We start from the raw sequence: 27,635 nt of genomic DNA, 5'->3' as shown, positions 1-27,635 counted from the left end.
CCCAAGCGCCGAACAGCTTGTTATACTAGAAGCCGGCCCTCCAAGGCTCGCATATAATTCTTTCCAGAAAAGAAATCGGGACATTATCTTGAGCCCCCGCTCTCTCTTGGAGACTAGTTCCGAAAGCCTGACGACGGAGGCGCGGCCTTTTCACTCTCGCCGCCTCTCTTTCTCTTTCTTCTAGGGCTCTCTCTCTTCCCCCGGCTCCGCGACGGTTGTGAATCCGCGTCTCTTCCTTCCGACCTCGACCATTCCTTCTTGAAGGTAACACACGGTCGCAATCTCCTCTGTCTTCGATTTCATGTCTTTGCCCTAGCTTTTCTGCGATACAATTGTTCTTTTGCTTTCTTTTTTTTCTTTTTGGCTGGACGTAACCTAGGGTTTTCTGGTCTTTTCTTGTGCTCAAAAATTGTAGTTTTTCGAGACGATTGGAGTTATGAGGGGTTTGAATCATGCTGCGGCGAGAGAGAGAGGGAGGATCAGATATGGGGGAAGCGGAGATTGCGGATATATATATAGATTAGTCCAAGAACTGCTTTATGATTTATTTAGGGCTTTTCGTGGTTCTGCAAGACAAATAGGGTTTTGACTGAATGGGGTTTTACGGTTCTTTCCTTATTTCTTCTTTTTGCCCCCTACCAAGATTGATTCGTTGCTGTGAAAAAAATGTTTTTTCTTTTTGAGGTTGAGCTTTTCTTTTACATGTTGTACATGCTTTTTAGATGCTCCCTCTCTGCATATTCCAGGGTATTGTGTTTCTAGAGTGAGTATTTTCTTGTGTTCAAAGCAGTTGTTTTTTAGAGAAGATTGGGATGCATGATGTTTTGGTTCCATGCTATGGTGAAAAAGAGGCGAAGGATGATGGAGAAAAAGGAATTGGTGGATATAGATCGGAGAGTAGACTGGTTCAACGTCAAATAGGGTTTTGATCGTATGATTATTTATTTATTTTTCTATTTAACTGAGATTGATCAATTGCTGGAAAAGGTAATAGTGTTTGGAGGTTCAGCTTTCGTACGCTTGCACGTTTTCACGTTCTCTCTCTTTATTTTATTGTACTTTTTCTTTCCATTCTTTCTGTGAGTTGGCTTTTAGTATTGTGGGATGCAAGACTGTGCTCTTGTTTTGTCAGTTGAAAGTCACCTGTGATTAAATATTGATGTAGTTTTGCGTCCCTTTTTTTTGTTGGGTTTGAGTGTGCTTAGTGTTTGAAATTCTGGGATTTTTCTTTCCTTCCCCCTTTTTTCTTCCAAGGTATTCTTGTTTGTCGTATGTTATTGGTCTGCATAGACATGTTTTGATCGAAAAGGTTGTCTCAGGTGCAATTTTGCTTATGCATAGCATTCACTTTGTTCTATGTTCATTTGCAATTGCAGGGGAACAGCAGTCTATTTGTAGGCGTTAGTTCTGTGGGGATTTATTGATTATTGTTGAGGTGGATTTTTGCATTAATCTTGTTTATTAGGAATCCATTTAAAACAAGAATTCTGACCTTACAGAATTGTTCCATGGACCATAAAATTATTTTGATGGACTAGAAAGCTTGGTCATTATTTTGCAATTTGTTTTGTTCATTTGGGTGCATATACTGTGAGTTTCTACTTGTGTGGGTGTTTAGCATGAGTGACTAGGTGATTGAATTTGGATATCAATCAGTGGTCATGTACCATCAAAATTAGGATGAAGCCTTGAAGTTTAAAGCTATTAGTATGTCTAAATGGTTAACATTTTATTGTTTGGAAGATTACTTTTAGCATATTGTCCCTATAATGGTTTGCTGATTTGTGGATCTGAAAGTTACCTTTTGTTAATGCCCAACAAAACAATATTTTGATGCCTTACTCTTCTGTTGTAAAGCAAGCTGAACAAAAGCTATTTATCCGTCTCTTTAAAAAAAGAGAAAATAAGGAAAAGAAAAGAAAGCCTTTTGTCCCTCCCCAAAGGAGCTTCTTGTCTGTATTTCAAAGAGACAATTATGAATTGGATAATTAAACTGGTGTTGTAAATAACATCTGATTTGGACTCTTTTGGCATGTACATGTTTTGTTCAAATCCTCTTTCTTGGTAGTGGTGGCTGTTATTTTTGAAATAAGTGTGTTTATATTCTTTGTATTTTTCAGTAGGTAGTCTGTAGTAGTGTATGAATTGGATGCGGATAAAAGATCGCAGATTCTTTGATGAACTCATAAAGAATGAAAAGGTTTCATATTTTTGATTCCGTCATCTTGAATAGGGTGCAATCGAGCCGAACCGACTTGAGTAGCTAGAGGCTCGAGCTTAACTCGATTCCAAACACTCAGGCTCGAAACTTTACTCGAGATCGATCGAGCCTTAATATCTAAGCTTGAGCACGACTTGATTAAAAAAAAGCACTTCTTGAGATCAACTCAGCTCGACTCGAATATTAGTCGAGCCATACTCGAGCTTGAGTTCAAGTCTCGTTCATAATTAAGAAAGTATGGTTAAAACAAAATATAATATCATATTATATTTTAAAATATTTAATTTATGATATATATTATAAATAAATATAATATTATTAAAAATATATAAACTTGATTAGGCACATGAGCCTTCGAGTCGAGTATTTTGCTACTTGAGCTCGACTGAAAAAATTGTTCAAGCTATTTGAGCTCGGTAATAGTCGAGTTGAGTCGAGCTTGAGTAGGTCGCGAGCTTCTCGTCTCATTTACACCACTAATCTTGAACATACATCATTGCAAGAGGACCCTAAAAACCCTTCTTTATGATGTTGATCTTCCATTTTATAGACATGCGAACTCAGCTATATGATTTGTTGGTTATCATCATGAGATTGTTGGCTGGATGTTTGGTTTGACATTTTCTGAATCAATTGGTTGATCAGTTACTTAATACTGATTGACATGACTGCTGGCTAACTTGTCTTCTTCTCTAGATATGAATATTGAACTTAACTATTAATATGCTCTTCGCAAATCTTTGATATATGCTGCAAAGTGGATTTCATCCTTGAACACATACATGCATGACCATGTTCATATACAAGCTCTAGTTTGTTTAGACATATATGCTAGTCAAATGAGAAAAGTTTTTATTCTGGTGAGTTTTGATTATAGATAGCAAACACCAGGATAGATTATCAAATTCATCTCAAAAGAAAGAAAGAGACTATATGAGATATTTTATTTTTCGTTGATATTAATAATTGACACAAAATCCTGGATGAAGCTATAAAACATTATCAAGGGATCCAAAACAAAATTTCGACATAAAATACTTTTGTGGTATTATTGCTAATGGAAAAATGGTTCTAGTCACATTTGATGACCAACAATTGCCAATAAGTTGATTATTTTGTTTCATCTTGGTCCTACTTGCCTAGAGTTAAATGTTGTAATTGGATATGCAATAGAATCAGAATTGGTGGGTGGTGTCAAGATGCTCTTTTAGAGTGTTGGATTCAAAACAAAATTTTGACACATAATACTTTTCTAACATGATTGCTACTGAAAATGTGGTTCTGATCACATTTGATTACCAACAAATGCATATAAGCTGACATTTTATTTCATCATCTACTTGCATAAGGATAAATGCTGTAATTGGATGTTGGAATCAGAATGGTTGGGTGGTGTCAAGATGTGCTTTTGAAGCGTTGTATGGTTGTAACATGCCACTGAAACTAGAAGGTTGATTCTCTATGTGATGGTTGAGGCTAGAGATGATGTATTTGTTGAAATGTTAGGTAATAACAGAACCTGCACATGCATATGAGGTTGGATAGTTGGTAATTCTGTAGGAATAGAGTTTGAGATGAGTGCATTAATAAAACTTATTAACTTTAGCAGTAGAGGACAAATGGTTGGTTATGGGTTGTGATGGCATGGTCATGTAAAACAAAGAATACAGGAGGCTGTTGATTATTCTACATTAGTTATAAAAGAGAAGAAAAAGTGCTTAGGAACTTGGATGGTGTTAGGTTTGAGGTAGGATGTGAAAGTCAAGATTATGGGGCTGGCTGGAAGGTTGTGGATAAACAATTTTCCTGGGGTGGTAGGTTGCCTATCAACAGAGTATCAGTATATGCCATGGCAGCTTGGGTGTTGTCAAGGACTGCTGCTTTCTTTAGGGGAGTGTGTTGGATTGGCTTAGGGTGGTAGTTATAAAATGGCTTCTGGGTTATGCTTTGTATCATACTCTGTTTGCAGTTAATTGCTTTCAGCTCTTACTGATCAACTCTATACGCTATAGGCATCACTTACCCTCTATGTTGGAAAGGGCCGGGGTTGGATCAGTTCTATCCATATACCTTAAGGTGGTATTCTCAATGCCTATTATATTAAGGGTATAAAATGGAAGTTCCTTTCAAATTGCCTGCGTACTGTTCCTTTTATTAGTTTTTTTGTTACAAACTTATAATTATCAAAAAAGAAGGTTAGGGAGAAGACTTAGTCATGTCTATGGATATGGTGGAAAGAATAAACAGAAAGGGGAAAAGTTATTGTGCATTGGAAATACAAAGTATTTAATCATGGATAGATTTTTCAGCATGTGCTCTTTTGAGAAAGATGTTCAGCACGTTTTATACTTATTTTTCCCCTGCAAAACTTACACATGGTGGGAGGCTTTTGCTTTTTTACAAATCTCTGTTTAAGAATAACCCACAAAAGCCTTTATTTTCTGGTAGATTTTCTTTTTTTGCTTCGGAATGACGGGCAACTGCTGCCAGCCTCACATAAAAGTAGCTTTACTTTTGCCTTCTTGTTTTGATACTTACAAATTGATGATGGTATCTTGTCATCTCTATAAACTGGGGTGTTGAAGATGGTTGTCACCAAATTATGTTGATCTCAATACAGGGATCTTTTGTGTCATAACAGTGGCCAATTCAGCTATCTAGTAGAAATTTCCGAAGGTTTGTGAAAGCTAATGGGCACTTGACTTGACAACCATGTGTGTCGCTACCATTTCCTATCAGTTATAATAAACTCAGGCAAGTCACTCAAATGGAGCCATCAAGCAAGGGCCAGACAACCATGTCGGCTGATCTGGGATCACAACAGTTGTCCTCGACAAATGGACCCGGGTTTCAAACTGCCTTGCCTGTTAGCTGGGGGTTACAACCGCTGTCATCAGTGGACGAACAACTAACACATGCTATGGTGCAAACTTCTCTGCCTGTTAATCTTGGACCAGATCAATTATTTTCCATGAGTAAACAATCAACTCATATGGAATCATCTCAAAGATCCCAAACTCCCGTGCCTGTTTTCTTGGGGTTGGAGCAGTTGTCATCATCAAACAGGGGACTGTCAGGGACAGATCCATTGCTCAACAACCAAACGTCAATGGCCATTAATCTTGGTTCGCATTCATTATCATCAACAAATAAACGACCTAAACAGATGGCAGCATCGTCCAAGATTCAAAATGCTAGGCCTGCGAATCAGGGCTCACAGCAGTTGTCATCAAAAAACAAACGCCCAGCTCAGATGGAGCTGCCACAGAAGGTCCGATCCGAGTCCTTTGAATCTGTGAGGTTGAAACTGAGGGAGTCATTGGCTGCTTCATTGTCTATGGTCTCTGGCCAGCAGAACAAAGAAATTGCAGAAAAGAATAGTACTCTTATTGAGGTTGCAAGCACAACAAGGAAGGTAGAAGTTGCCACATCGCTAAGTGCATCGAGTTCCATAATCTCAAATGCGTCATCATATGGAACCTTGTCAGAAACATTGACTTCCAAGGAATCTGTCCAGAAGCATGATGAAGCTAGCTTAACTAATGATACTGGATCCAATGAACATACAAGCGACAGCACAAAAATAGGGAAATGCGATGTGCAAGAATTTCAATTGAAGCATGTTACTTCAGATGAAGTGCCAATTGATAATTCTGTTGTCAAAGATGAACTTTTGCAAGGTCATGGGCTCTGTTGGGCATCTGATCTTGACACTGGGAGTACTGAAGCTGTGCCAAACCATGATTCAAAAAGACTGAAAACAGCACATGACGAAGTAGCTGGAAATAAGAAAGACACAACACTTCAAAATGCAGAAAGTCTGGCATTTAGAATTGAAGCAGAGCTTTTTAGATTATTTGGTGGTGTTAATAAGAAATATAAAGAAAAGGCTAGGTCTCTTTTGTTTAATTTAAAAGATCGTAGCAACCCAGAGTTGAGAGAGCGAGTTTTGTCTGGTGACATTGCCCCTGAACGTCTATGTTCCATGACTGCTGAGGAACTTGCTTCGAAGGAACTTTCACAGTGGCGGTTAGCCAAAGCAGAAGAGTTTGCACAGATGGTTGTTTTGCCTGATTCAGAAGTTGATATCAGACGCATGGTGAAGAAAACTCATAAAGGAGAGTTTCAGGTTGAAGTTGAACAGGCGGATGGTGTTTCGGTGGAGGTTGAACTCGGGGCTAGCATGCTCTCTAAAATTCCAGCAAAAACTCATGAAGAGTTGCAAATTCATTCAAGAGCCAATGATAAAATAAGTCAGAATTTGTCCAAACCTAAGGAATCTAGGGCATCTGAACGTGTGCAATCTGCTGAAAAGGTTGATTCAGCTGACAAAAACCCTTCAGGCAATTTAGACACACTTTCGCATGAGAAGACTGATCTTATGCAAGAACTCATGGTGGATGAAATAAAAGATACAGAGTTGCTTCCTCCAATAGTTTCTCTGGATGAGTTCATGATGGCTCTAGATTCTGAACCACCGTTTGAGAATTTATCAATGGAAACATTACAAGAAAGCCCTAGTTCTGGTGAAAAGAACCTAGATAGCTTGGAGTCTGAGACAGTTCCTGCACCAGAGCGTTTGAGACCTAAGCAAAATGCTGCATCAGATAGCTTGCGGTCGAAGTCAGATTCTTCAAAAGATGGCTTGGGTTCTAAGTTGGGTCTCGCAGGCACCTCTTTAAAGGATCCCATGGAAAACACTAACAACAGTCATCAAGATGTGGATATTAAGCATACAAAGACTGATAATAACTCGAAATATGATTCTGTTGATGTTCAATCAGACACCTGCTGTGCTGAAATTGCATTGACAAGTGAGAATATATGGGAAGGCGTAATTCAATTGAATATTTCTTCCTTGGCGACGGTCGTTGGCTCCTTCAGAAGGTTTGTTATATTTTACTGTGTTTCCTTTCCATGGAAAATTCTTCCAGCTTTATAAATTATTATTCTACCTAAGATTTCTTTACTATGTTTATACAATTTTGTGGTCAGTAAAATCGCTATTGTAAATTTAGTACAACCTAGAATATGAGCCAGGCCTATGGTCATGATAATTTTTAAGTAAGCTCCCTATATGATTTTACTGTATGATTTAACTTTATATTCAACTTTTAAAGTTTTTGCATTCATCTGTGTTACTTGAATATTATCAATGGTTACCCTGGTATGACTGTTTGGAGTAATTCAATCCTGAAACATATGCTTTTGCGGAACATGAGACATATCTAAAATTGTATCACACTTGTACATGCATGGTTTGAGTTTAACCATGAATTTCCACAATAAATGTTTTACTTGTTACAGTATTTAGTTATAGAGACCAACAGAGGAATCACATTAATCTTTGGTTGTTTTCTCTTTTGAACCAAAACCTGCAATATCTATCTGTACAAGAAAGAAGCATGGTTCTAAATGCAGTTGTTCCGACATGTAAAGATTAAGATGCATCTCTAGTTAACATCTCCTATGCATGTGTGATGCCCGGTACCTAAACTAGGTAGAAGAATCTGGGTAATATAAGCAGTCATCATTTCTTGTAATTTGTTACTTCGTATCTATACTTGGGGAATAAGTAAAGTAGTATTATTTGCAAGTTGATTTCTGTTTTAAAATTGTTGCTGCATGATTTGACACCAGCATTCATATCTTCTGATTCCAATATTTCATGAATGGTTGCAGAGATATTTAACTTTTGATTTTTCTAATATCAGTGCTATAAAGGCAGAGGGGTTTGTTTGTGCATAGAATGACCAGAGAAGAAGAGGCACTGACATGAGAAATTCTGGATGTTAGTTGCTAAAATAATGAAAGTTCTCATGCTAATATTAGATCTAGCCGAAGTAGAACAAATAACTGTGGACATGATGGAAAGATCTTGTGCTAAGAATGGATCTAGCTTTGTTAGAATAGATGGCTAGTCGTGTTTATTGAGCCAACCAGAATTAATGGATACAGTTTGATTTATATTTATAAATAGTCAAGAATTATGTATGTTGATGATCTTTTTAAGGTATCCTTCTGGCTTGGTCATTTTATCTTGCGTATGTTATGAACTTGATTGTTCTTGGAGTAATATGCTTATTAGTTGGGTTGCAGTATGTTGAGTTTGGCAGTTTCAATTTATTTTCGTATGAGTGTTGTTAAATTCATGTCAAAAGCTTGCTATTGCTGAATTGATTTCAATGGGATTCTACTCTTTATTTGGAATGTATTCTGGCCTTAAATAATTAATTTGGGCTGTTTAATCAGTTGTTACAAGTAAAAGTGGCCCATCTTTTTAAACCTTACCCACATTTGTGTTTTGCATACATGGTAATATGTATATGAATATTTAATAATGCTAACAGGGATGCATCAGCCATATATTCAGTTCCTCTCTCTCTTTCTCTGTCTCTCTCTTATCTCCATTCTTTTCTCCACTCTTTTCTTTCTTTGATGCATTCATGTGTTCGTATAATTTATTACCTTTTTTATTTCTTTAATAATTTTCCTTTAAGGGATTGTATGCTGATTTTTACAGGACTAAGTCCCTATGAATTATGAAATGTGTTTTTGTCTTCAAGTCTGTACTGAAAAGTAGCCCTGATGGTGCCCTACTTATGGCCTTGGTGGCTTCCTTATGTGGTTAAGGCATGTCATAGTTTCCAGTTTGCTGACTAAGCCTAGGCATCCAGTAGGGTCTTGCGCCTTGCACAAAGCGTACTTCAGCAGATTTGGCGTATGCCAGTGGGTTGTTCAGGGTACTAAATTAAAGCATTGGTTCTTATTTCTGTCCCTAACCATCTCGTGCTTGATTGATAAGAGAGGAGATGAGAGGTGGAGAAGTCAGAAAAGTGGGTGGTTTTCAAGTCTTTCCTTTTGATGGTGGCATAATTCTTCCTTTGGTGCGTTGGCTCACTTCCTTGTATTGCTGCTCTTTTTTGCTACTGCTGCCACTGTTCTCAGCTGCTAGTGCATGCTGCAGTACCTCTGCTTTCTTCTTGTTGCCTCCCATAGTTTTCCTCTTAAGTCTTTTTTCTTCTTTGCATCTTGCTGCCTTTTCCACCTTTTCTCTACCATTCTCTCACACTTAATCTTTTTGAATGTATAAGAATTATTTCTAATTTTCTACTTAATTTTATCTTTTTTTCCAATTAATATGTTTAAACATTTTTTAGATAACTACAGCCTAGGCGCTCCTCTCATAAATAGGCTCTGAAGGTCACATATGAGGGCCACCTTTTGGATCATTAGCTTGCATTTTTATCTCTTACCCCTTTTTCTTTCATTTGTATATTGGTGTTGGTTTGATTACATTGTGTTGTGCTTTCTCATCTGGTGTTTGTGTGAATCTGGATGTATATTATGCAAGCTCTATGTGTTGATGATGCTCAAGTAGTTCATGGAGGCAGTCTGTTGGTTTTGACACATAAAGTTGGTCATGCCCATTTGTATGATGAAGACTTAATCACATAATGTTACTGTGCATGCATTTCTTGGTGATATATATCTGTTCCACCAGAAAAGGCACTTTTAGTATGAAGCTTCTTCTGAAGCTTATAACTTGAAACATCAAAATATCATGTTTCCCTTGATATTTTACATCCATGTTCTTGGATCAAGAGTTGTCTACTTGACATAGAAATAATTCTAATTTGTGGGAATTGAATGGTCATCATCATTTGCAATGATGCAACACTGTGATTTGGGAATGAAAGGGAATCAGAAACGAGTGTTTTTAAATTCGGTGCATATGACTGCCTGTGTGGTCCCTTGAGCACACCACATTGCCTATATGCAGTTACTAAATGTGTTCATAGTGCATATAGACTGAAAAAGTGGTCCACTTAGTATTATGTGGCTACATATACAGTCTGCTTGGTATTATATGGCTGCATGTGGGCCACTATGGAGCCACATATACGGTCCACTCTTATTTGGGCTTCATGCAGATGAAGCAGGTTCAAACTGATGGTTAGCGTTGATGTAAGTTTTAGGTGGGCCTAATGTGTGTGATAATATTAAAATGTTGTTTTTATAATTATTGCTCGTAGCTCTTTGGTACTACATGATAAGCACGAATGATTAATTATTATTTCTTTTAAATAGTTAAAAAATGGTAACTGTATATGCACCTGCTTATGCGGCTCACATCTGTGGTCCCTTGACTGCATACCACGGCAGTCTTTTTAGAACACTGGCAGAAACATTTGTCTTATGAACATCCTGTATATGAGTAGCTTTGAATTTCCAACATCATCCTTCCCTTCTCTTCAAATAATCCGAAGTTTTCTTTCTCTGTATTTCCAGTAGATAAACTCACTAAATCCTTTTTTTTCCAATTTGTTAGTTATATTATAATCTAGGAATATAGACTAAAAGGTGTGATTTATTAAGGACTGGGCTATTATATCGTTATCGTTTTATTCGAGATATACTTAGTGTACATCTGTCTGTCTGTATTAGTGACATTGTCAGCTTGGTCATTGATCTCTATCAATTTTATAATATTTTATACCAACAGTCTTCTCTAAGCTATTGTGTGATGAAGAATTTCTGCTTTTACTTACAGATCCTCTCATATATGAGTTTGTTTATGAATTCCTAAATCATGGTGGATTTGGTAATTATTTCATTACTTTTTGCTGAAAATTTAAACATAACTCGGCTCTTTCTCATGTTAAATTTTATAGTGTTCATCATCATGGCATCATTAAACCTTTTTATGTTGAATTGAAAAAAAAAATCTGTTTTCTGCTTTTTGGAAACTTATTAGGTCTGATAAAGTTATTGAGTTCTTTGCTTTAGAGTTTGAAGAGTGTGCATTGGATGTAGTTACTTATCAATTGCCATATTCTTGTACCTAACAATAGAATGGACTTGCAAATTGTAAAGCATCATCATTTTGAACTTTTTGTCAGCATGAAAAAGATAAGCTACCAGATGATATGCATGTTTGATGTACTGAGATTTGCCTATTTAAAATCCCCATTTTCTCTCAGTACATCCGTCTAATGAAATTTGGAAATGTTTTGAATTACCAGACAAGTTTTGACCCATCCAAGCAAGTGAAGTTCCTGATATCACAAACAAGTTTTGGTTGTTGAAATTAAAGCTCCTAAGTATGTGCAGTACATCATCTGAAGAAGCTTAACTTATATATGTATGTTATCTTAGACTAGAGTCACTAAACAACATAATTGCTAACTCAATTTTCAACATGAAAATTGAGTTACTAAACAATTGCCATATTCCAGTACCCAACAATAGAGTGGATTTGCAAATTGTAAGCATCATCATTCTGAACTTTTCGTCAGCATGAAAAAAGATAAGCTGCCAGAGGATACACATGTTTGATGTACTGAGATGTGCCAAATTAAAACCCTCATTCTCTCAATACATCCTTCTAGTGAAGTTTGGAAATGTCTTGAATTACCAGACAAGTTTTAACTGATCCAAGCAAATGAAGTTCCTGATATCACAAACATGTTTTGCTTGTTGGCAATAAAGCTCCAAGTATGTGCAGTACGTTATCTGAAGAAAGCTTAACTTCTATATGGATGTTATCGTAGATCGGAGTCGCAAAACAATATAATAGTTAACTCAATTTTCAACATTAAAAATTAAAGATGTATTTAATTGAATATGTAAAGATACAAGCCAAGACAGTAATCTAAGTGCATTAAACAATACGCTTAACTGCTTGAATGTTGGAAGCTCTTGTCAGTGTGATAAGATCTTTGTGCTATAAGCTTTAGGTTTAAAATTATAGTGGAAAAGTGACATTTTGAAGAATTGGGGGCATCTCCAATGACAATTAATTCTAATTTTAAGAGAGAACTAATTCATTTATGGAGGTGATTTATCTTATCCTTAGTGTTTTAAAAGGTGGCCGAGATTTGCAGGCGGTCAAGGGACAGCATGGTGTTTGCATGTATGGGTGCATATGCAGTTACTATTTTTTAACTATTTAAAAAATAAGTATGACGTGTTAAATACAATAATGAGTCAATGACAATATCGGTGGTATTATTTTTTTTATGAATAGCAATGTCAATAGCAATACCTACAGACATTTAGTGCTAATTACTTAGTACCAAATATCTAATAGTGATAGTTGTAACATAATCAACATTTAACATTGTTAGTACCTGTATCAGCTCTATCTGAAACCCACATTAAACCTAACCATTAGCTTGAATCTTCTCATTCGCATGGGCCCACCTAAGATGGGTTGTATATGTGCCTTGAAATACAAGCAAGCTTGCTATATAGCCGTACAATATTTCGTGGGCTACATATGCGGCCACAGTTCTAAGTGGACTATCTTGCAGTCCTACACAGTATGACTGCATGAGGTAACTGCATATAGGCAATGCTGTGTGTTCAAGGGACCACATGCGCATATGCAAGCATATATGTGGCTGCATGCACTGCATTTTAAGACATTGCTTATACCTATTTTATTGGGATTATAGCTGTTGTCGTGGTTTGATCTCAACTGCTGGCTTTCAGCTTGACTTAGTGAGGTTCTGCTGTTAAAATTGCAGAGATCTCATTGCACCAGTTTGATCTCTCAGCATTCAAACAGGCCTATAATGAGTAGATAATATAGAAAAATCAAGCACAAGTTATCTGCTTCTATACCAGTGTGTCACGTACATGTTATGTGGGTTCCCTATGCAATATGAGCTGATACTGTGGATAATATGGTTCGCAACACCATGTACTATGCTCTGTGTTCACCGCTGTGGCACTTCAGTGCTGGATGCTCATGTACTATTCTATTTGTTTTTTTCCAAAATGTGAATGGAATTCTAGGACAAAGCATATTATACAGACAAAATTATCATATGCAAACTGGTGGACAGGTTTAACACTAGAAGTTGCACTTCTGTTGGTAAATTTGTGAGATAGTGTGGTAGCTTTAACATTGAGGCCGAGCTTGAAGTTTTGTTGTTGAAACCTGTACTTGCATAAATGAAATTCGTAGTTAGAGGGGTTCTCAGTGCTACACTAGGATGATCATTGATTAGTGCTCATTGTCAGCAACTTTTTTCTTAATGAGAACCAAACATATTGCAGTATCATTTTCTTCATGAAAGTTTGAAGATAGAGAACTCCTTTGGCCCCTCAGATTGTAAGATTCAAGGATGAACTAGCGGATATGTTCACCAAAGCATTGGAAAGGAAACGAGAAGTTAATTGCTGTTCCAAGCTTGGCAACTATAATATCTATGCTCTGTACTGAGAGCAATCTTTATGATCCACAAAGATACTAGGTGTCTAGTTGACTGCAGATTTATAGAAGATTTTGTGTCTATAGTTGTTGCTCTTGATTAGTTATATATCTAATAGGGGTTTAATTAATGTATTTTGTGCCCATTTTACAGGAGATATCAAGTAATAATTGTTAGCCCCTTTAGGACTCGTTTGGTTCCCGGAAAGAATTTTCCTTCATCGGAATATTTTTTTTGAAAATCTGATTCTTGGGAGTATGATGCTTGGGAAAATGATTTTGGCATGTTTGGTTGACCATGGAAAAGTGGCAATTCCAGAATGGCTTATGTTTGATCAATTATCTACTATCTTGGAAAAGTTGTGTGAAATATCTATTATACTCTTAATAAAGGGAAAGATCTTTTCTATTGATTTTGATGGCTTAAGGGTAGTTTTGAAAAAAAAAAACATCTCCATTCCCAACCGGTGGAAAATAGCTTTCCTATATCCCTCATGGGTTTTTCTTTCTCATGAAACATGGAAATGTTATTCCCATGGAAATGCTACTTTCTAATCTCTCTCATTTGAAAACTCCAACCAAACAAGAGGCCTTTCTTCGTTTTTCCGTTGACCACACTTTTTTTCTTCTTTTCCTGCGAACCAAATGAGTCCTTATTGGTTGCACTTTGAGTGCATTTCTTTTTCCCCATGTTCCATCCATTTGTTAGGGCCACCGTAGAAATGCTAGGAGTCCAAGGTAGTTGGCCCTACGAGTTCAAATCTATGTACCCCCGTCCTTGAATATGAATGAAAGTTTTTTTTTTTTATAGCTTAGCTAGGGGGGCTGATAGCCATAAAGCCCATATGCCAAGATTCTGGGCTATATGTTAAAACACGGAAACAAGGTTTGCTGTACCGGTCGGTACCGATGCGTAGATTGTAACGGTACATTGTGGGGGGGGGGGGTTGTACTGACACTTGGTACGCCAAACCATATTGTACCAGGCATACCGACATTATAATAGAATGATACCAGTATGCGGTTCAGTACCGAGATGGCAAATCTTGCACAGAAAGGTCTCAAATCTTATGGTACAAAGGCGTACTGGCCACATATTGATACAGTATGCCAAACAATATGCCCTCATGGTTGGTAGACAGTTGTACCAATGCGGATCTAAACAGGATGAGATCGTGTGTGGTATAACATAGTGTGGTTGGCATTTCAAATCTTAAGGCACAGAGAAAATATTTTGAGAAATGCTCAATACATTCAGATTTGACAATACCAAAATTTCACCTTCTTACTCAAATGTGGGCCCTCCACGAGTGTCGTGAGATTCGAGTGTATTCTAATCATGATATTATTGCTTTTTTAAACTAAATTTTATTTTGATTTTGTTATTGTCAATTTTGCTGTTACTATCTTATACTAAATTGCAAATGAGTGGTTTAATATCATTGCAATTAATGGAAATAAAGGGATTCCCATTCCTAATTGACATGTAGGAAATTGTTCTCTAAGAGGGGCTGGAGATGTTGCATTGATGTTTGAGTTGGGCAAGTTTTTGTAGACCAGTTTGGTTACCTATGTTGACATGAAGATTCTGGAATGCATGTTTGTGGAGATAATAAATGCAACACTTGAAATGGAGGTGGAAGAAGAAAGGGTTTTAGATCTTAGATTCTTTTGCTTCTCCATTAGTAATTTATATTTTTTAATCTTTTTTTAATTCCTTAGGGCTTTTGGGCGCTTACTGCTAGTTGTCTGGGTGCTTCTATAGTGCTAGTCATCTCTAAGAAAGGTGGTGTAAGAAATATAAGAACTATGCATGTTAATACAATATTTGAAGTATATAATAATCATCATTTGGTGTTGGTATGGAAATGAAAGAAAAGAAAATGGTGGAGGTCATTCTGGGTAAGCAAAGCCCTGTTATATAAGTCAGTTGTTTAATGAACAGGTTCTTGAGTGTGTATAAGTATATTGATGCTTACCACAAAAGTAGCAGTTTCTTGATTCTTAATAATTGTCTTGAGGAAGTTTACCATGATGTGGGTGTAAATATCTGTTTGAATTGCTTCTAAAATGCCTCTGGTAGATGTATTTGATGGAAGGGGGACTGCATGACATCTGTGCAAATGGCTATTCCTTTTGCTTGTTTATAGATGAACCTTCTTTGGTGTAGGGAGAGTCTAAGTTGGAACATCCATATAACCTCATTCTTCATAATTTATTGTTGGGGGTTTAAGTGGGGGTGTAATAAGCTGCTATTACTGGTTTTTTGTTGATGCCATATATGGAAGGGTCTTAAAATCAATTATCGATATGCCATGATGTTACCAAACATTATTTGACCTGATGTTCTGGTCAACATACTCTATCAAGATAAGTACTGTTTTTCTTCTGGTAGATTGTTTTTGGCTTGGGTTTATCGCAGAATGGCACAGGGAATAGAATTTACTTTCAGATGATGTTTGGTGCATGAATTTTGAGCATCTACCTGATTCCAATAACAAAACATTAAAGGATTTTTGTACTGGAGGCATATGGTCTGGATTATTCACATCTCCCTAGCTGACCAATTATCGAAGACTATGCAGCCAGGTCCAATCCTTTGAAGCTTATTCCTAGCCTTTTCTTGAGCAAGTCCTTTTCTGAATTTCAACAGGTAATGTAGGGTATGCAGAGCAGTTTTGGATTTAAAATTCCCATTTAGCCGGTGCTCTGTTGTCTGATCATTATTCTTAATGAATATATCAACGTATGGTGCCATATCACGATGAACTTGACCTTGTACAGAGTGCAGTCTCTTTCTATTTCTCAGGGGTATGGTTGCAGTGACCAGTTGAAAAGAAACAAATTTAGGTTTTAAAATAATTCTAAATGCGGTTTTGCGGAAATAAGATTGGGAGAATATTCGAAGGGGGCTTTCTGGGCTTATCTTCTTTGTTGTTAAGGGTGGGGGCAAATGCATTCTGTTTAGGCTGTGAATTGCCTTTCTCTGAGCCCACAGCACGGTTGTTGCTTTTTTTTTTATGCCATTGTATGCTAAAATTGATTGTGTATCTATCAATTTCTTTTAAAAAAATTGACAACAAGTCTTCATTGAAAACCCATATCTATTTGAGGCCTGTTCGGCATTGTTGCTGTTTTTGTGTTTTTGTTTCTGAACAAAATAGTGAAATGTCATGTGGAGGTTGACGTTGGAGATGGCATTTGCACAAAACTTCTGTTATCCCTTGCTGTTATTTTCACTCTTTTCAGAAGCAATAAATCTTAGCTTCCAACAGCATTAAAGACTTTACAAACAATTTGAAAAAAAACAGGAGGGTCTCATCATACATGTTATCCAGTCTAGTTCATTTTTCTTCTTGGATTTATGAAAACAAAAACAGAAAACAAGAGGAATACCAAACTGGCCCTTACTTTTTTATAAGATGAGATGACGTGTTTATCTTTTGCCATGAAAAGTATAAGCAGACTAGGGGGAAAATGAGGTTGAGAGCAGAAATGCTTTGCAAGTAGGATTTATTGTTGTTTGATCTAATATTTATGAAAGAGATTGTTATTTGATAAATGACTTGTAAAAAGTTCGTGCCCTTATTCTAGTATCTGTGGAAGGTTTTGTTATCTTTATTATAGAGGGTTTATAAAAGCATTTGGATCAGTTAGTCATATTTCTTTGTGGTTAAGGTTACCTATTTCTGCTTGGCTGCTGAGATTTTTTATAATTGAGATAAACAACGGATATAGATAATGTTTCCCTTAGTTTGCTCTCGTTGTCCTGCCCGTTTGGTTTCTTAATGTAGGATAACCATGCTTGGCATCTATAGCCCAATAACTGAGATAACAAGTTTGCCTGTAGAAAAAAAAATTCAGGTTTACTAAGTTGCCAATGTCATTGCATGTAGGAATGTTGGGATCATTGGTGTCAAATTTGAAGGTCTGTTCTGTTAGCTTGAGTTATTTTGTGATTTTCTGATAGTTGATAATATTTCGTTGTTCTTGTATCATCTGCTTCATCATGTGTGTGTTTGAAGGGGAAAAACTGAAGTGTACTGCTATTAAGTTTGTGGCTGCATGTCTAATCAGTTGAAGGATGGAGTTTATCCACATTTTCTAGGTTCAGTAAAATGGCTCTCTGTGTATGAATGATATCACTAAAATGTCTTATTGCTCTGCCCCTTTACAGTGGTGAGAAAACATCTACACGGGAGTGGCCTAGCCTTCTTGAGATTAAGGGAAGAGTTAGACTGGATGCTTTTGAAAAGTTCCTCCAAGAGCTTCCTCTATCTCGAAGCCGTGCAGTTATGGTAATTTCAGCCCCATTTATTGTAAATTTTCTAATTAGTTTTTGTTTAATAGCTTAGCTTGAGTGCATGCTTGGAGTCTTTGGGTCCTGTTAATTAACTGCATCCTTTCTGTATATTTAAACTACTAAACATGCCTATGACGTGAAAACTGTAGAAGATGAACTAGCTGATGCACAGTTGTAATTTTTCTTTTAGCTTCATCTAACTTGCGCTCAAAAATTGTGCTCGCAATCTTCATGATTGCTGTCATCATCACCTCAAACTTCCAGTACTTGAAGGCTAATCAAATTGAGTATCATCCAAGCTTATTGTCTTGCATTTGTTTTTGATTGACCTAATTTAGATGAGCTGTTAGGGATGCCACAACATCAAATTTCTCTGAAACTATTGTGAGACATGCTGGCTCAGTTTTTGTCAGACTTTTTCTTCATTAACCTAAAATGCTAACTTTTTTAATGTGATGGATTCGTTGTTGTTATTTTCTCGTGTTGATGTGATATAATTCCATTTACATGTTATGTCCAAGAGATTTTCTTTTGAATTATGATACTTATTGGGCTCCTTGATTTTTTTTCTCGTATATTTTATTGAAAATCATTATCAAGCTTCCAATGGTATATTTTGTTTTGATCACCTACCAATGGTATATGCAAGAGATTTCTCTTGAATCATGATACTTATAGGACTCCTTGATTTTTCTTGTATATTTTATTGAAAATCATGTTTTCAATTGGATGTTAGTTTTTATTATTTGACAAGTTGCTCAACCTACCAATGGTACATATTCTCCTAGACTTTTCCTTGGAATATAGCCTTTTGCCTGTCAGTATATGGTGTAGTCTTCATACATCAAAATTTACCGATAAATGTATTTATGCATGAAGAGTTAAAAAAGGCAGTAAAATGATATTCACTACACTGGGAAACATGATGGCAAAAAAGATGACAATATTAATATCTTGGACCACAGCACTTAAAAAATGCATCTTGTTGTTGTGTTAGTTGGCCAGCCATGATGGTGATTGCATCTCCTTTGCACATTTGAGAACGTCTCATACCATTAGCCTTTAGGGTCCCGTGTAAATATTCATGGAAATCCATGAGTCAATGTAAATATTCAAATGAATTGTCAGTCCGTTGACATAGTTGAATAAACTGTCATGGTAACTTGATTCATCGTGATAGTGAAGAGTTGCACAAATGTCTTCTGTTTTGAATTGCAAATGAAAATCGGATCAGAGAACATGAATGAGGAATTATGGTTGATGCTTCTTGATGTCATATGGACCCATAATCATGAAACTATTTTAAAACTGAGTTTAAAAATCTTGAGGTGGACTTCATCAATGTCCATTGATACTGAAAGGGAAACTTGGGTTCGGATTTGTAATGGTGTTTTAACTAACAGTAAAAGCAGTCACAAATTTGTGTTTTCTGCCTTTCCTTTTCCAAATTTCTTTGGCATGACTCTCAACTGTCTGATTTTGAAATGTAGGATTGAGAAAACAGTCTTGGTCATTATATTGTTCGAGTTATATGTTTGAATTATCAGGCTCAAAATTTAGGTTTAGATTAGAAAATAATGAAAGGCAGAGGGAAGGTATTAAGTTAAAAGAAATGAAGGTATCACTTTAAAAAAGCAACTAGAGGATTTACCAAGGAAACAACTGGAGGTCGGGAATTCTGAATGGATGTAGTTCATGGTCCGGACTAAATAAAATACATATTCTAAACTTGATCAGGTATCAGGTTTTGGGTCCTCTTATCAGTTTTTAGGATTTCACCTTCATTTTTAGTACAGAATGACAAGGAGGATAGAATGAGGACGAATATGAAAATGACATGAAATTATAAAAAATGCAGCAACAGAGAAAAATAAAGAGATTGCAATGAGGAAAAGAAACTTTGGGGAAGGAGGAAAGAAAAGAGACCAGGCGAGGGGAACAATGCAAAGCCGGTGCACCCATGAGTTTCTCCAAAAAATCTTGGGTGTCTTTATTAGCATCTTTCATTGCATGACCAAAGTAAGAGGGATATTATGATGAGTCGTAATGACTGGCTTGAGGTCACTGATGAGGGAGATCCAACCACAAGATGTGTTCTGAAACCAGCTTTATGCTTTTCTATTTACTTGTTGATCTTAGTCAAAATGCAACTGCTGTTCCTATTCATACCATCTGGTCATGATTTGCAGATTGTCCAGTTCTGTTGGAAGGATGGTTCTCCTGAGAGCGGTCGCTCAAGCCTCTCTGAGGTTGTACTTCTCTACATCTAACTCCAGCTTGTAGCTCTCATTTTCTCTGATCTTTTTTTCCTATTATTGATTGCAGACCACCGAGTCGTACATTGCAGATGAGAGAGTAGGATTTGCTGAGCCTGCCCCGGGGGTGGAATTATACTGCTGCCCTACCCACTCCAGAATTATTGAAATGCTTGGGAGGTGCCTTCCAAAAGAGCACGCAGAGACCCTTCAGTCAACTGTCAATGGTCTCATTGGCGTGGTTGTATGGAGAAGGCCTTATGTGACTGCATCACCTAGGATGTCCTCACACCACAAGCGCAGTAGCACAAAGAAACAGTCTAGTTCAAGAAAACCGCAAAATGTTGATTCTAGCTCTACCCCTAGATCGTCGATCCCATCCCTCCCTTCAGGCACACCTACCAATCCTGCCCCACCACCTGATGATGACTCGTTCGATGATGTACCGCCTGGCTTTGGTCCGGGGAATGCTAAGGATGAAGATGACCTTCCTGAATTTGATTTTGTTCATGGTAGCTTAAAAGATTCGGAACCTATTCCTTCTCAACCTGCAGGGGTGGCTGCGAGCCGTCGGCATCACATGCCGCATGCTCGTCCGGTGGATCAAATGAGAGAACTGGTGTACAAATATGGGCAGGGTGAGATTGTAAAGAAACCATCAATTGAAATCCAGCCATGGAATGATGATGATGATGATGATGAGGATGATATTCCAGAGTGGCGGCCCAACCGAGATAACCATCCACAAGTGCAGGCACCCCTACCTCCCCCTCCGCAATTGAATGTCTATCCACAGCAAACTGGGCAGTCTTTCCAGATGAATCAGCATCTAGCCTCGGTTCCACAGCAGCAGCTGCCACCCCAACCTTACACCCCACCACAACAACAGCTTGTATCGTTAGCTGCACCGCTGCCCATGCCTCCACAGCCTTCACTGCAGCCCCAGATGGGAATGGTGCCGGGCGTATTAAATGCCCATTCTCCCTGGCAGCAACCCAACCCTTGGTTTTCGTCAGCCAGAGGGCCAGCTGACGTGAATCTGCCTGTAAATGGCCTGATGCAGCCGCCCCTTTATGGTGCCCCTCCCAGCGATGCCCAATTTTATGGCGTGCCAAACTTAGGAGCCGTGCAGAATGGGATGGGATGGAGGCCAGATAACCCTAGGAGTAGGAGAGGCGTTTAGCATCCTCTGGTGTGGTTGTCCACAGTGGTCTAATGATGCTCCCCTCCCTTTTTGTAATCAAGCTTTTTGTATGATCTGTATTCTCCTTTTTAGTCAGTGGCTATAAGGGTAACAAATAAGGTTATGCTAGAGGTTTTTCGCCTTTTTTCTCTTTTCCGGTTCTCTGTTCTTGAAATTTGGTTGATTTAAGAGTAGTCTGGGTGAGGTTGTAAGTTGATTCTCTTTCATGCACAGCTAACTCCTAAAAGTAGGATGTTGAAATATGTATGTACGACTTGACTGCAGATGCAACGATGAACCCTTGCCTGTTTTATATATTTTTTTCTGCGTTTGTTTCCTTTAGAGCGCTTGATGTAATAGTTTTGAAGCACTTCATCTACCTTTTTGCCCCTTTTGATGGTTGACGAGCTTTTTTAGCTCTCGCTTGTCTCGAGGATAAAAAATGGGCCGGGTCAGAGGTGTGATCAAAAGATCGTTATTACCCTGGGAGGGAGGGAGGGAGAACGGCACGAGGAGGTTACGAGCTGGCTCCATTTTATCCCGCGTTTATGACTTGACTCCGTGCAAATTCCGACGACTTGGGTTGAAGCGGAATGGGAGCGTTCAGGTTTAGCTATCTTTTGGTCAGACATAATTCCAATACTCGTCCTCATCACGCTTTCGATTTAATGTTACCAACTCTGAATGACCATCTTCTTCAGAATGAGCCATGTGTTATCAAATCGTGTCGCTGAATCGTGGTACCTAACTGGTGCTCATAGACCAAGGTTCTTCATTTCTAGTCAAATTTAGTTCAACAGCTTATCCCGATGCTTAAAACCAATGTGGTGTAATAACATTTCCATCGGCAGCTTGCATTGCTTCAGAATTACATGCGCTTAGAGGGGCGAAGGATACAAGAGTTGAACATTTTTCGCAAATCTTAAGAACATTAGCCCTTATTTAGCTGATATTTCATTCCCGTCGCATCCATCCCACAGACGGTACCAGTTCCCATCGGGGTTATCACGACTTCTAACAGATACAAAGTTTATTATTGCCTTTTTATTCTTTAAAGTCTAAGTTAATGGCTGCTATATCAACAGTTATCAACCACTGTAACAGAAAATAAATGTTGACAGCACCAAGTACCGTTCGGCAAAATCACTGCTCGCAGTTACAATTTTTTATACTAATATAGCTGCATATTTATAAATTATCAGTTTATTGTGTCCGAGGTAGAAAGGAAGAAATACTTCATGCAGTAGCTAGCTACGATTTTTCAAAACTACTATAACCAACTATCGTAATCATGTAACAACTTGTCCTTTTTGCGTGGACATTATATCACTTAAGGCTAGTTTGATCATTTTATAAATATTTTCTGATGTAGCATTTAGGGTCCATTTAAATTAATGATTTGGCTAACATTCTGTAAAATTATAGGTCAAAGTGTTAGCTAAAAATAAACCTTATGGGATAAGCATAGGTTTTTCTGACGGGGCCTAAATAGCCGCAAATGGGTACTAAATCTGACGATAATTTGGGCCGAGTTTGCTGGAACCATGTGAGCTGATATTGGGCCGAGCCGTAGTTAACCAAGACCTCCTTGTTTTTTTTGAGATCCCAGCCCACATAAAAGATCCAAGATCCCGATTTACGAACCCAGGCTTTAACTTTAACGTCGTAAAATTAAAGATCTAATAATCCAAAACTGTTATGAACTTGTATTAAAGAGCTTTCTCCAGGTTTTCTAGCATTATCTAGTGGATTGGGTAGCCTTGTATGTGGCGGATCACTCTGGGGATATCCTATGGGTCGTAAAAAGAGAGTTGCTTAGCGCACTCCGTGATGTCATGTCTTTTAATTTTTTTGAATATATTCATACTAGAAGTGTATGAGCTATCTGCTGTATGAATTGTTAAGCTCTAAAAAAAAAGGGAGTTTTCTAGCGTTGTCAAGCCGCAATATCCCAATATGAGCAAAACTAAAATTATCATGTCGTGGTCTGTTTGGTATGAGTTGTTTTGTGTTTTTGTTAATACCGTATGATGATTGAAGTTGAAGATAACATTCGCGTGAAATTTTCTTAAATGTATTTAATCTTGAAATCAGCAAAGGCGGAGAAAAACAATCTGTAGATGCGTCTAGTCTTCTATAGAGATTCCTTAAGAGAAAAATTAGAACCAAATTTCCTAAAAACTATCAGCCCATTATGAAATTGTAGATATATGGCTAAAAGCAAGAGAAATGAATGAAGAAACCTCGAACCAAGTAACTAATCCCCAAAAATTATTTAAGAAAAAAAACATTATTGTGATTGTTGATAATTGCCACACACGGTTAAGGATAGGGTCAAGTCCAAATGCATGTCCACTAGAAGTTACAACCAACAGGAGCCTTCAATTTCTCTCAATCAATAAAACCCAACAAGAAGAAGCCAGAGGAACATCAAACCCAATCCCCAAAACAATCTAGGGGAGGAGGAGAGGAGAACTTTTGGATCAATGACGAGAGAATTGAACTATCTTGAAATTATTTCTTCCACTCGGAGTTATCTAGGGATGAGAAATCGTTGGCACACGCAGCGGGTATTCTAAACAGAAGGAAGAGAAGGAAGATTTTTTTTTTGGAGAAGCTGAGAATGAAGATGAGAGGGGAGTCTATCGTTCTTTGTTTGGAACCTTTGATGGATTAAATAGTGAAGTGGGGGAAAAATTTATTTTGACACCCCTGGTTGCATCTTTTGTATTACTTCTACAAGCATCATGCAAACTCGACACTTGCTACCAAATTGAGAAAAAAAATCACTTATAAATTTCTCATTAAACTATCAATTATCTATAAGTTACAAACTTTTTTTGTTGACAAGAGAGTGAGGGGGAAAATCCAATTATAAACAAGGAATCCAATGGCAAAAATAAATAGAACAAGTACATTGATAGGAAAATGCAGGAAGCAATGCCGAGCAAGAGAGACTGCGAAGTTAGTTAAAAATTCTATACACCCACCTTCTGCACAAAATATGTAAGAAGAATGATGAGCTTATAAGGTCTAACAAAGCTTACCACTATCTTTGAGCAAAAAGGTGGTGGCAGGATCTTCAATCCACAGCATCATTGTAATGGAATCACCCTCTAGTCAAACTCATGCGGCAAAGTACAGAAATTGCAGCCAAAAGACCATGCCATGCAAAAAGTATAAAAACATCTCATCCACAAAATTACACTTAGTGGATGAGATGTTTCTCACCATTCGCCTCTTCTCATTTCTTCGTTCGTATTTTGCATGTTACGCATGGGACAGATTTGTATTTTTCGTGCAAAAAAAAATTCACCTAATTCACTGTTGGATTGCGTAATGGTTCTTTTAGTTTTGCTCGGACAAATTTAGGATGCTTTGAGAGGCGTGTGGAGCGTGATCTGATGGGCAACGTTGCAAAAGTTCTTTCACGCCTCGTACTGTCGTAGATGCCCCAATTGCAGCATGTGGGCTCGCAAAGAATAAAATTACATGTAGATCCTTCTATAAATCTTTAATTACATACAGGCTCCTAAACCACAAGCTTTGTATAAAGTCGGTGGGCTTACCGACTTACTTCTAAAAGGAATTTATGTTAAGACTTAAGAGGAAGGAATAAGGGCGGGGTGCGAGACCATGGGAGATACCGTCCCCGCGGCAGCTTGGTCCGCCAGGCGACGTAGTGAGGTGAGGCCCTTCTCGTCGGAGCGGCGTTTTTCCCGGGGCCGGCGAGGGATATCTTACCAGCTGCCGGCCGTTTTCTTCACGGTCCGAACGGTCAAAATATTGTATTCGGAGCTCAAGATGAGTCAAGATTCGATCAAGAAGATAGCCTCAATGGGGTTTCGATTATCCTCTCTCTCTTGTTATGATGATTTCGTGGATGTCGTGACGTTCCTATCTTGATGGGCCTCGATGGGATCAGGACAAGAAGAGGGATTTGTCTGCAAAGATCGAAGAAGGGTTCGGCCCCAATGTGCTTGGCATCATCTCGGTCTTGCGCTAGCTTGAACCAAATTATTTGAATACGTGATCTTTAACGATTCTCAGTTTTTTTTTCCTTTTTTTGATGTTTCGATGAATGTGGGTTGTTTTCAAGATCCGCATTCTCTCTTTCTCTCTCAAATCCCTTTCTTTCTTTCTTTCTTTCTTCTTTCTTCAACCGATTAAAACATTATCTGATTTATTGGAACAAGTATTTCCATCTCAGTTTTGAAGTGTTATTCAGCATCTTGTTTTCTGGAAATTATGGACTATGGAAGAATCCACAAAGAACTTCAAAAGATCCGGTGTTACCGCAAGGAGATGATAAATTTTCCTTTTTTGACTTCAGGTTTAGGGTTTAAATTATGCTTCTTCAATTTACTAGGAGATTTCATATACATTAGAGAGTCGAATCGGAATCTTGATGTTGGCTTTTTGAGTTCTTGGTAATGTAAGACTCTATCGCTTTATAATTCTTCAGCATTGGAATGGCAGATTAAAGATATTCCATTATGTTCACCCTGCTCTTTACCATTACCGCTACTGACCCTACTTTTATTTCCTCTCTTGCCCATAAGTAAGCAAGTTAAAGTTTAGTCATTATTATACCGTTCAAGATTCTATTATGACTTTTTTTTTCTAAAGAGAACAAAGATTCTATTTCAACTCCAGTTATGTAAGTTTAAAGGAAATTGTCCTTTCAAGTCTACGCTGTTAATTTTGGATGTTGTTTAGTATCACAGGAGAACTTATTTGGGACTACCTTTTGCAATCTGCAGTCATTGCATTTTTTTTCTTCATCTTATTGGGTTGTCTTTACTATTCTATCTCCTATCTTTCATTGCAGGTTCCTGGATATGCTTTGTTACGTCAAACTCTTCTATATCTTTCATCCCGCCAGGATACTTAAAATGCTTGACTAATTGCCACTTTGTTTATTTCATTAGGGTTTTTATATATTGTAGAGGTCTAAGCTGCTGATTTTAGTGATAAGATATTCTCTTATACTAGATTAGCAAGCCTAGCTGAAGATGTAAAGAAATCACTTGAAGACCAGATAGCAGTATTTAACTAAATGTGCTGTCATTTGACTTTAATGTAATTGTAAGATTAAATAAGTTGAATTGTAAGAGGATTACTTCGGACCTGTAGTATGTTCATACTAAACAATTTGGCATCCTTGAAAAATGTTTGCTAGACCTCTCAGTCTCTTAATATGAATGCTGAAAGCCTGAAATTAGTCTCCTGCTGAAGATTGTCAAGAAAAGATATGTAAGATTGTGAAGAAAAGATATGTACAAAAAATCATTATGCATTTCTAATATTAAATGCGGTAATGCTTGTGTCTCTTCCCTTTAAACCTTGTGTATAAATATGATTCCCACGCGGATGACATGCATAAATTTTGAAGGGAAACTAGAGTTATACACAATCTAGAAAGTTGTCAGGTCTGTCTTAGTTGAACAAAGCTTATTACTAGGGTATAATTCCTATTTGAATGACAAGCATTTCAACAATTCATTTATCCTTATTTAGTTGAATGATAATTTGTAAGGTAGTCATCCTCTGGAGCATTAGGATATAACATTTCTTGAATCACCCCAACAAACATGATATTATTAAGTAATACATGTGCACTATTCAAAATCCATCGGCATTCATCACCTCTACCTTATTAGATGTTTTCTAACCTATCAACTTGGATATCACTAGCACTAAGAGGACAGGGTGAATTGAATGATAATATTTCACAAGTTTGCTGATATAAGATGGTTATAAACTCCCCAACAAGCTGCAGTCATGTCAAGTTACGGAATTTGCCCTTCTTGAGGAAGTTTTGGACCAAAAGGTAATGTTTCTGGTTCCATCTTGCCACCAGTAATAGTTTACTTTTAACAATTTAGAATATCCTCTCATAAGTTTAAAAAACCAAATTTATAGCAATGAGTTAATTTGATCCATGACTCCCTTGTGTTAAACATTTTTTCTTATAGGGCTCCATTGTTTATATGGTGTTTTCATGTCTATTATTGTTTCATTGTCTGCAGTACCCAGTTTTTTTTTTACCTACTTATATGTTATGTACAGACAGTGCTTTGTCCTTGTGCCTAGGTGCATCATGTGTATGCCTCTTTTATTTCTTCATAAACTTTTAAAATTCGTGCAATGCAGGATGACTTGACTTCTATTTTTGATGCTGTGGTACCGATGTTTTGGTCATTTCTAATGGTCTCGTGCCTCTTAATCTTTAGATAAAATTTAGGATGGAGTTTTGGCAAAGAGAACCTGAAAACAGGCAAGCTTGGTAAGCCCTATATCTCTTCAAATCTTTTTAAGATCAGTAAACTTCTCGAATTACATTATCATCAAGAAACGTGCATTATTTGAGACAGCCTCATGACTTGTTGGAAATGAACATTTCTATGTAATATATCTTCAAAGCATTCATTTTATGTAGCCTAAACTTC

General features: G+C 37.4%; 1 protein-coding gene and 1 long non-coding RNA gene across 3 annotated transcripts in view; both read left to right on the top strand.

Annotated features, from left to right (window-relative positions):
- The first annotated feature begins 72 nt into the window (after positions 1–72).
- Positions 73–21,525, top strand: LOC103720849 (death-inducer obliterator 1-like). Of its 2 annotated transcripts, XM_008810793.4 has the most exons (6): positions 73–264; positions 416–606; positions 4,842–7,108; positions 17,620–17,740; positions 19,935–19,994; positions 20,071–21,525. In XM_008810793.4, exons 3-6 carry the CDS (start codon positions 4,989–4,991, stop codon positions 21,181–21,183), a joined length of 3,414 nt encoding a protein of 1,137 aa, XP_008809015.2. In that variant the 5' UTR covers positions 73–264; positions 416–606; positions 4,842–4,988; the 3' UTR covers positions 21,184–21,525. The 2 variants fall into 2 exon arrangements, with proteins under 2 accessions (XP_008809015.2, XP_008809014.2); XM_008810792.4 differs by lacking the exon at positions 416–606.
- A 3,258-nt stretch (positions 21,526–24,783) lies between these two features.
- LOC120111671 overlaps positions 24,784–27,635 on the top strand; it is a 31,314-nt gene continuing 28,462 nt past the window's right edge. The window contains exon 1 of the long non-coding RNA XR_005513117.1: positions 24,784–27,472. This is a non-coding gene — a long non-coding RNA (uncharacterized LOC120111671). The remainder of the gene's footprint in view (positions 27,473–27,635) is intronic.

Source organism: Phoenix dactylifera, chromosome 8, assembly GCF_009389715.1.
Source record: "Phoenix dactylifera cultivar Barhee BC4 chromosome 8, palm_55x_up_171113_PBpolish2nd_filt_p, whole genome shotgun sequence".
In the NCBI taxonomy this organism is placed as follows: domain Eukaryota; kingdom Viridiplantae; phylum Streptophyta; class Magnoliopsida; order Arecales; family Arecaceae; genus Phoenix; species Phoenix dactylifera.
The sequence above is the reverse complement of the archived record's forward strand: the minus strand, read 5'-3'. Positions and strand labels throughout refer to the sequence as shown.